Source organism: Halyomorpha halys, unplaced genomic scaffold, assembly GCF_000696795.3.
Source record: "Halyomorpha halys isolate HHAL.00 unplaced genomic scaffold, Hhal_1.1 Scaffold37.1, whole genome shotgun sequence".
Lineage (NCBI taxonomy): Eukaryota > Metazoa > Arthropoda > Insecta > Hemiptera > Pentatomidae > Halyomorpha > Halyomorpha halys.
In genome coordinates this window covers 1,372,134-1,382,800 of record NW_027106407.1, presented here as the reverse complement: position 1 = coordinate 1,382,800, position 10,667 = coordinate 1,372,134, and the positions used below count along the sequence as shown (strand labels likewise).

Below are 10,667 nucleotides of genomic sequence, written 5' to 3'. Positions count from 1 at the left end.
ATATGTGCATAAAAATATTATTTCATAACTAAAAGCCAAGGTTGTCCAGAAGACCACGCCTACACAACTTACTGGAAAATAAAACATTTAAAATGATTATATTGGTATAATGCCAATACGTCTTTATTAATTGAGTATGTCAGATCCAAAAAGGCACTTAACGTTTTTATTACTATTTTTTAAATGAAAATTAACCTAATAAAATTTTTTTTGGCAGATTTATCAGTAACAGAAATGGATAAAAATAACTGTAGTTAATAATTTCAAATATTTATTAAACAAAGTGTAAGAAAACCCGTATTTGATTACATTTTATGGATTCTTAAATTCGGTTTCAAACGAAAGGTAAAATTTCATTATTTATATTAAGAAACTGTGCTTAACAAACGAACAGGATTCAAACAAAACTTTGAAAGAGCTTGGAGGCAAGAATTTAAAAACTCGCGTGATGAAAATTGTTCAGTGGACCGGTTTCGAAAAATTTTATAATTGTCACTCAACGTTGTACATACATAATATTTCAGTAAAATGTGATGGAATTATCGTATTAGATAAATTCAATAAATAGCTTTATGGAGATACAAAGGATCATTTTGTGAAAAATTCTAATTATTTTGAAAACTATGATTTCTCGTATTCTTGCCCCAAGTCATCCAATTAAATATAAAACAGAAATTTCGGCCTTGAGATCTTAATTTTCGACCTTAATTTGATTTCTTAATTTCTGAAATAGTTACTGTTATTAAATAGGTTATGTTTAATTCACTTTCACCTACCTGTATATTTTTAGTAGAAAAAAATTTGTTCATTAACTAGCTGTTTAAATGTTTAAAATCCGTTTTAGAATCGATTTACAAAAATCAAGACTTGGCAGATGAGCAAGAATCACGAAAAACTATTATACATTAAATAGAGTATATTAAATAGAAATTTTAGTTTTGACGTTGTATAAATTATTTGAATTGGATTTCTTAAATTTTAAAATAGGTATATTCATTATAAGGCGTGTTCATTTTTTTTATTTTATTTTTAAAAACTCACCTTTACAAATTTAATTCAAAATTAAACCTTCGAATTCCTCCCGTATTCAATTCTTACAATTTAAAATCCTCAATCCTCCATACTTTGTCACAAATAAAATCATCCATTAAGATTGAACCCACTAGTTTCTTAGCTTGCCTCCTCTTCTATTCCTGACAATCCTCTAAGGCGCCTGAAAAGAAGATGACTTCGAGACCTTTTTATGTAGAAATGTTATTAGAGTGCTGCCAATGAGTAGTTTCTCTACAAGCCTGTATCATACAATTATAATCTGGCATCAAATTTACTAGAAGCATTTTATGTAAATACAGTTTAAATGTCAATAAATAAATCTAAAAAAAAATATTATTAATTATTATAATTATACCTCTAATTGTTCATTAATTAATTGTTTAAAACCGTTCTGATTAGATTATATAGGAGTTTTCTATGTTTTCACTTAAAAATATAGACAAAGTTGAAAAACTTAGCAATATGTGTACATTCGTACAGTATTAATTATTTTGGGTTTATTTGTGACAGACATAATATTTATTGGTATATCAATGCTCTTTAATTTAAATTTTTTCATTATTTTTTTTATACTACACTAAGTATGCAGTAGTATTAGTACAAGAGCCGGGAAGAAACAAAAGGCAGTTATCTCACCCCAATTTTTTATTACTTCAATAAAAACTATGTATAATTAATAGTCGAAATTGATGAGTCTGCCAAGTATAGGTAGGGGGTATAAAAAATGGCGGGTGTTTCAAAACCTTAAAAAAAAATAATCTTTCATTCGGAGCTCTATACCTTAAAAACTACCAACAACACTAGAAAACCTAAGATCACATTATTTAAAGAAGAGTAAATTTGCTGAAATATTAGCCCTAAAAGTGCTATTTACGTCCAATAGTTCTCGAGATATAGCTTTTTAAAAATCGAAATGTCTTAAAAATCTACTGCAAGATAAGTAGTTAGTTAATTTATTTTGAGAAATCTATATCTCAGGAGCTATGTGACGTACAGATATCTTTAAGCACTCAAGTTAAAGGTAGTATAATGGACTATACAGAAGTTTATGACCTTTACCTTCGTAGGAATATATGTAGTAATAGTTTTCATGATATTTGCTAAAATAATTGATTTTTAGGTGTTAGGACAATAAATCTAATTTATGAAAAACTTAATTTCAGAAACCATTGGACGTACAGATGTCTACCAGCGCTCAAATTAAAGCTAGTTAAATTTACTATAAAATAGTTAATAATGTTTGTCTTTGTAGGACTAGTAGTTTTTATGATATTTGACAAAATAAACTCACAAAATGTTAATTTCTTGTTGTTCGTATAAAATATTGGATTTTTGAAAAAATATATATCCAGATTCATAAGACGCACATATATCTGCCAACACTCAAAATAAAGGAAATTTAACTTACTATAAAGTAGTTCATGACACTTTTATTAGTAGGGGTAGTAGTTTTTATGATATTCACATATGAATATAAATTTATCAAATGAAAATTCGTCTGAACAACTATAAATCAATTTATATTAGCAAATTTCATGAAAAATATTACTCCTACTAAGACAAACGTCATAAACTCTCATTAAACTAGCTTGGCAGACTCATCTATTTTTACTAGTAATTATACCTAGTTTCATTAAAGTAATCAAAAATTGGAGTGAGATAACTGCCTTTTTTCTCCTCTTGTACTATATGACTCCCTCGCTTACAACCCAGAATTACGTTTCGTTTTAAATTTACTTTCATCACGTTAATGCGATGACGTGCAAGATGTTATACCAATCTATGCCAGTGGTGGGTAAAAGGGAATTGAAATTAAATTTGACTGTAATTAGTAATTAAAATTAATTTGGTTCAATTGGTAATTGTAATTTCAGACCACTATTACAATTTCAGTGATTCATCGAGTAGTTGTAATTTCATTTCCTAGTTTCGATTACAGTTGTATTTGCAATTAAGTTCCAATGGAGGTGTTTTAGGTGAAGATACTAAACTCTTATTAGGCAATAAAACCGTCTTGTTAATATTTATTAGCACATATTATAAATAACGCATTCTTATTTATGTATTTAAACACATTCTTAAATGAAAATTTTCAAATTCAAATGCTTCGACTTATCAACATTATTTTTTTTCTTTCTAATAAATATTTTATGAATAAAAATCAACTCTGGAAATATATATGAATATGAAAGATATTTGATCTTACATGGGACAAAGTATTAAAAATACATCCTCATAGATATTTTTAAAAATACATGAAATACCACACTCCAGCGAACCTGTTAAACTAATAGGAATGATCCTATTGGGTAATACGATTGGCCTTCACATTTCGCCACGGAATGGGGTCATGCTCTTCAGCGCTATTTGATGTTTGTTAGTGGCCGTTCGTCTAGTTTGCCTCCAAAAGATCTTCTGACCTTCCTAGGCATTCTTGGCCCATTTCTTCAATAGTTACTATGAGCCAACAAGTCCAATCCTAGAAAGTGGATGAGGTTAATTACTGCATCCTACAACGAAATAAATTCTTGTTCGAGTCCCAAAACAATAAAATGTTTTCTTAACACTGTTTATAAAAACAATTGCCCATGAACATTTATTTGTCTATTTATTCAGTAATGTATACTAAATGAGGTCCGACAAGATGGCAACATATATCAGTCTATTCCGAATTAACATAAAAATAATAAACATAAAATGAGATATTTATTGCAACACTTTTAACTATTAGGGCGTTGTGGTTTATAAGATAAAACTTTACAATTTGAAATTATTTTTATAGGTAAAACTAACGTTTTAATTTATATAAATACAGCTAAAAACAGCGTACCAGTAACAAAAAAAAATTATATATTGGTGATCTAAAAAAAGACTGAATTATTAAGAAAAAATGTAGAATAAACTATAACAAAATTTAGTAATGAAACACACCTTATGAAGGGAATAATAATGGTAATAATTTACAACTAATAGTAATGGTAGTAATAGTAGTAACTAATAATAATGAAGTTAATTAATTCATTAATAGCACCGAAGAAGAATGGATTTATATTTAAGAAAAAATATAACTAAAGGCCATTACAATATATCTAATTATTAATCATACATATTAGCTTTACGGAGCGCGGTGGCACAATGGTAAGGCACTATGCTACTTACTCCAAGGGTTCGAATTGGCAGTTTGGGAGCTGTGGCAGGTTATTATTTTCTGTTCCACTGCAGCCGTGAGTCAACCCTGTGGATACTTAATTGGGGAAGACTCTGGCAGTCAAGCGTGATGTTTACTACTAATTTGATTATTAAAAGTACAATATTTTATTCACCTAACCGACATTTTTTATTCCAGCAGCTTTGAAATGGTAAACATGAAGTTTTCATTTTAGGCCTGTGGATATTTTATATGCCCACATTTTAATATGAAATAAGAGACCTTTTTTGTCACAAGCTCCTAGACAATTGCTTGCCACATATAATGAAAGCCACAATAATATTAAAATAGAATTCGAACCCAAATTCTTTTCCTAATTAGAAAAAAGCTTTTCATCGAGATTTATTATTAATGTTTGTAATATTCATCAACTAAGTATTGAAAAGATTAAAGTATTAACATTATAATCTCTAACTAAAATATCAGAGATAAATTGGAAATATTTTAAGCAATCTCAAATATTTATCTAATAGAAGACCTTCATACAGCATTAAACTATATAAATAAACATGAGATTGATATATAAAATGCCGGAATTTATCTTACACTATTAATACATTTATAATTGGGGTATAAAGATGAACATAAATAAAGGAGAAGATATTTACACTTTTTTTGCTATTACTCCCATATTTTATGCTAGAAAGATTGGTATTTACAAACATTTCTTAAATTATTGCAGTCATTAAACTTCTATTTGTTTAAAAACCAGTTTTAGTAAAAGGAATGAAGTTTAGAAACATTCTAAAAAAAGCGAAAGTTTCAGTTTTGTTTATCTTAAATCTTGAGTATAAGCGATAAATTCTCTCTTAAATTTACAGCAAGGAAAATAATATGACTAGCAAATTTTCTAGGATTAATAATTGCATCTCTAAATTAAAATATGCCCAGATTAGTGTTAATATTAATTTAAGTACCCTAATTTATTGTAAAGTTCTTTTATTTTTTTCAATGGTATTTAATTTTTAGAATAAAAGACCTAACCTACAATTAAAGTCCATTTTTAGTTGAACAGCTAAGTGGAAGAACATGTCAAGAGATATTTACATCGAAAAATATTTTGAATAATCCATTTTTCATGGAACCTTTTTAATTTTTCTAAAGCTTAAATTTTGGTAGTTTTTAGAAGCTAAAAAAATGAATTTTCCAATCTAAAATATAAATAAAAATATATTAAATTCCATTTTTCTCAAATTCATATCTTTGAAATAGGTATAAAACACAATCGTCAGGTATTTTTTTCAGTTGAGTTTCATTGGTACTAGAATAGTACACCAGTATACAATTCAATAATCTGAGAAAAGAGGCATTATAAACGTGTATAATAGATAGGTAGTGTTTTTAACGTCGACATAATTCATCGGTAAGTATACATGTCGGCCGGAGGTATTCAGCCAAACATGAAATAAGAATTATATTCTGTCCTGGAGTAGGACAAAACGCTGTCTCAGCTCAACAGTATAACATCGCAAAAGATCTACACAGTAAAACACAGATATATATAGTAACGCATATATCATAAAATCTGAGAAAAAAAAATATTTCAAGATATTACAGTTTTGAACTGTATAGATCTTAGCTTTACTGCTAAATTCTCAAGCATATCTCGAAATAATTATTTTTTGAGATGTTACACTGTTCAACAGGGACAGAGAAAATATTGTCATTTTAAACCGGGAGGACTATTCTGCATTTCAAAATCATCCTTAAAGAAATGCATAAATATAAGTCTTTTTGAAAACATAAAATTGTTAATAACCGTTGTAAGTCAATAATATACATATTCCTGTCGTTGAGATAATGACAATCATGATAACCTATATGTATTGTAACGTCAACCTTGGCAAAACAATAGTCTCTCCATTATTCACCTTTTAAAGTGAATAAGGAATAAGTTACATGGGGAATAACGTTCGCGTTATTATATAAAAAAAAAGTGATCAGCTGACATGTTTGCAAAAATCAAGTTCTCGACTATTTATTAAATCTAAGCTTTCAAAATTTCAATTTTGTCAATTCAGAAGCGTAGATTTGTTTAAAATACTGATAGATAATAAAAAATAATTATTTTCACAAAAATATTGTTTGATCCACTTTACATATAACCTGATGATATAGTAAAAACAGTACATTTAAAAAATCAAAAAAATCGTAACACTAATAACCTATTTAAGACCATACTATACAACATATAATTAAAATAGTATAAATTTAGCTATTCTTTAAAAAAAATTAAATAGACCTTATTGAAATACTATCGCTCAAGACTGAAGCACCTATAGAAAATGATAATGTGTCAAACAGTAATTCTTTCCTAATAGCCCGTTAAGTAGGAAACCACGGGAATTTTATGACATGGGATTATCAACAGATTTAAACGATCTACCTACAATACAAATCATTATTTTGTTTAATATTTGAAAAATAAAAACAGTTTTCTTCTTATCTTATCTTCTTCTCCATCTATACGGCGGAGATAATGGAGCAGTCTTAAACCAAATTGGGCCCCAGATTAGAGATTTCATTCACAACTTTTGATTATGAATAGAAATAAAAAATTACCTGTTGAAATTATTATTTGATTTAATATATGAACAGTAACTAACGATAAAATAAAAATCAAACATATACATGACGTTCATTGATTTTTTATTTAAAAAATCATCAATTATTGCTTTGATGTCGATTTCTTTAAGTATACTACTTTCTGAGGAAATCAGAGATAAAATTTTCAATCTTTCTTGAATTAATCGTTCATTCTTGATAAATTTTAATTTATCTATCATATAAGTCAGGAAGTCCTATGTACCGTTCAATATAAAATAACATCATATTTTGTTATATTGTAAATTCTTCCATTAATGATTGGTGTACAGTTGCTGGAAGTGGTCTAATGTTTCAAAGAAAGTTTGACGTTGAAACCTTATTCAAAAAATTATTTATTGTAATTGCAGTCTTAATTGTTATTTAGTCGAATAAATCCTTTTCCGCTATTACTTTAACAAATCATATAAGTTTCATTAATTTTCATTCCAAATTATTCTACTTATAAAGAAGTCATTCACCTGTATAGTTATATATTATATTATATACTTCATGTTTTACCCTTTCAGGTGCTGGCCATTGCTATCTTCTGGTTGCACTACAACACCTTCGAGGAGCAAAGCCATATTCGTCTCTTCGTCAGTAGCACCACATTCGCCGGTTTCTTGGTGGTCGTCATCGGAACATTCTTGGGCCTAATCACAGGAGCACCTGTCAACAAGACAGTTGTAAGTTTAAAATCTTCTCTTTATATTTTAATAAGTACAATTTAAATATAACATTAAAGAACACTATTTTCATGGTAGTTTCTATTGCAAAAATAAAATTTAACATAAATCTGACTATTGCAACATTTACTAGACAGACGGTCTAAATTGCCAAAAAGACTAAAGACTGATCTACATGACTATTATAAGGCCTATCTGGACAAACGGAGTTGAGCTTTGGTGCTCCACTAAACCATCAAATTCCTCCAGAATCCAATCCTTACAGTCCAAAATCCTTAATGTTCCTTACTTTGTCACAAATCAAGGCATCCATCAGGACCTCAATGTTCCATATGTTGCCGATTTGGCCAGAACCAGATACCATTCCTTCCATAATAAACTTCTCAACCACCCAAATCCACTTGTTTCTAACCTGGCTTCTCCTTCATTACCTAATAATCCTCCTAGGCGTCTGAAAAAAAGATGGCCTTGAGATCTTCTCTAGAAATGTTATTGAAGTTCTATCAGTGGGTAGATTCTCCACATGTTTTTATCATGTCACTATGTCACCTACAGCAAATTTACTTGTTTTATATATGTGTATACAGTTGTAAATAACAATAAATAAATTATTAAAAAAAAAACGCATAAATCTGTCCCATAAGGGCCATGGTATATGTACATTTGTCTATTCAATGGACATTCTATCAATTTAGGCATAATTTATAAAGTTATATTTAAAAAATGTCATGCCTTCAGAAATGACATCTTGGAACGTCATATAATTGCTCATTTTTTTTTAAACCAACGTGTGGCCACTATTGAATCAATCACTTCAACTACTCCCGAATAGATACAACTGAAGTAATGGATTTCATATAAACGTGTTGGAGAAAAACCAGGTATTGTTTCAGCGGATGTGTAAGTCATGGATCCGCGATCTAGCAAATTACAGGAAACGATTAGCATAAGGCTTGAGCTGGAAGTTAAAAATTAGTTCCATTTATTTAACCATTAATCTTTGATTCAGTAAGTCCAAATATAAAAATGACGAATATACAGTATTATTCATTAATTAATTTCTAACATTAAAATCGTAATAAGTTGAATATACATATATATTCAACCTAACAAAAAATATTTGTTAAAATTAATACGTAAATTTTAATTCAAAAGTTCACATCTCAAACTATGTCTTAAAAAATAAACAATACCAATATAAATTTATATATGAATGTCTATTGCAGTTTTCCAAAATCCATACGCGGTTGAAGACAATTAATTTAAATGTAGTTCAAAGAAGTTCTGAGGGTGTAAACAGAAGTGAAGTCATAGCTATTGTCAGCTCTGACATGATGGTGACACCTACGCCACATTTATTCACGACCTGATTCATCCTAGAAGTTACGGAAAGCGTTGTGATAAACTAAGTCCTGTGTCATTGGAATGAGTAATTTAATTATCACCATATTAGATATACAAAATCTATTTTATATTTAAAACTTAACAAGGAATATTACAGGAACTCTAGAGAAACAAGTTTGGTTCACTAAGCTACTTAAAACATCTTCCTATGAAAATCAGGAACATTAATTCCTCAATCCTGTGGAAAGAAGTATGTAAAATTTAAATTTTAACTAATTTTGAAACAAAATAAATGGTAAATAATACTGCTTTGCCGGAATAGTGGCACATCTGAAAAAAAAAAAGTTTTGATTTTTTCGTTTAAATGATCATGTTACAAATATATTACCATAAACTGGTGTTTCATTCTCTAATGTGGTCATGTGAAGACTATCTCAAAGCTAGTAGGGTTGTAAAAAAGTAACCCAAAATAAAATATAAAAGAAAGATGGTCTGAGTGAAAAAAAAAATCAACTAGTAATTAAAGTATTAAAAGATAAAAACAACTGAAATAATGTAACAAAGAAAGAAAATAACGTAGAGAATAGAATATATTCTCTTTCTTTGTTACAATATTTTTGTTGTTTGTATCTGTTCTTGCCCTGATGAAGCTCTGCAACATGGGGTAAGAAAGATGGTATATTTTTTTTTTTGTCAAATATGCGCACTATTTAAGAAAAACAGCAATGTGGTAAGAGTTTTATTTTATAAATCATTAAACTCAAACCGACTATTACCTTCATAAACAAAGTAAATAATAATAACCAAAACAGAAAATTTATTCAATTCCCCTTTAAAAAAAAAATTAAAATAATTGACTCTCCATTTTAACTAGCAGCTACACATAGTTTAGTATTGGTACATAGTTGTAATTTTTAAGCTTTAAAAAATCATTATAATAATAATAAAATGCTGACCCCATTGTAAGATCTGATGCAGTTAAGTTAATGGTGAATCAATTTATATCATATGTTTCAACACCATATGGGTGTTTTTTTTTCATTGAGATAGCACTATTTTTAATTTTAATCACAATCAATTTTGATAGCAGTAATTTTATCAACTTGAAAAGAATGCCATTGTATGCCTATGGTTTGAGGTTCACACAAATCTAAGAAAAATAACTAATGGTTTATTAATGACATATGTTTTGCTAAAATGTTTTACAATTCATAATTAAATCTCTTTTCTAATTAAACATAGCTTATGAGCCTTACTATTTAAGGCCAGCTTTTCAGAAAAGTGGCAGTGATTATAACATGCCATCAAGTTGACAAAGAGTTTCATTTTTCCGTTATCAATGGTCGGATTAAAGAACTGAATAGGATCAGGAGTGAAAATAAACAGAAAAATTTTAATGGAAATGCTTACCTTTATGTATCAATGTCAGCAAACAAAAAGATAATAACAGCTTTTTAACAAGTGGATACATCCTGATGCCCATTGAAAATGCTGTTTCCTGGCATAAAACCATTTTCTCTAATTCTCTGGGTTGATAATATCACAGGCAACAATACAAGTGACATGAACAATGGAATCAACATATATAATGAAGAACATAAAAATTAATTTTTAAGAATGGAGCAGCTCAGTAAGCTACCGAAGACAATCACTTCAATTTAAAAATATAGATGATTTTCTGTCACATATTCGAAAAAATGTACACATTCACCTGAATCATCAAAATTACTAAAAATATGATAAGAAATTGGCCAATATTTTGCTAATGATGTATTTACTAATATCAACTT

The 10,667-nt window shown here is 28.4% G+C and overlaps 1 protein-coding gene across 1 annotated transcript in view; it reads left to right on the top strand.

The window, feature by feature from the left end:
* The window catches only part of LOC106687199 (protein snakeskin), a 55,045-nt gene that overhangs the window by 41,756 nt on the left and 2,622 nt on the right, over positions 1-10,667 (top strand). The window contains exon 3 of the mRNA XM_014430941.3: positions 7,375-7,533. Coding sequence (XP_014286427.1) covers positions 7,375-7,533 — 159 coding nt within the window. The remainder of the gene's footprint in view (positions 1-7,374; positions 7,534-10,667) is intronic.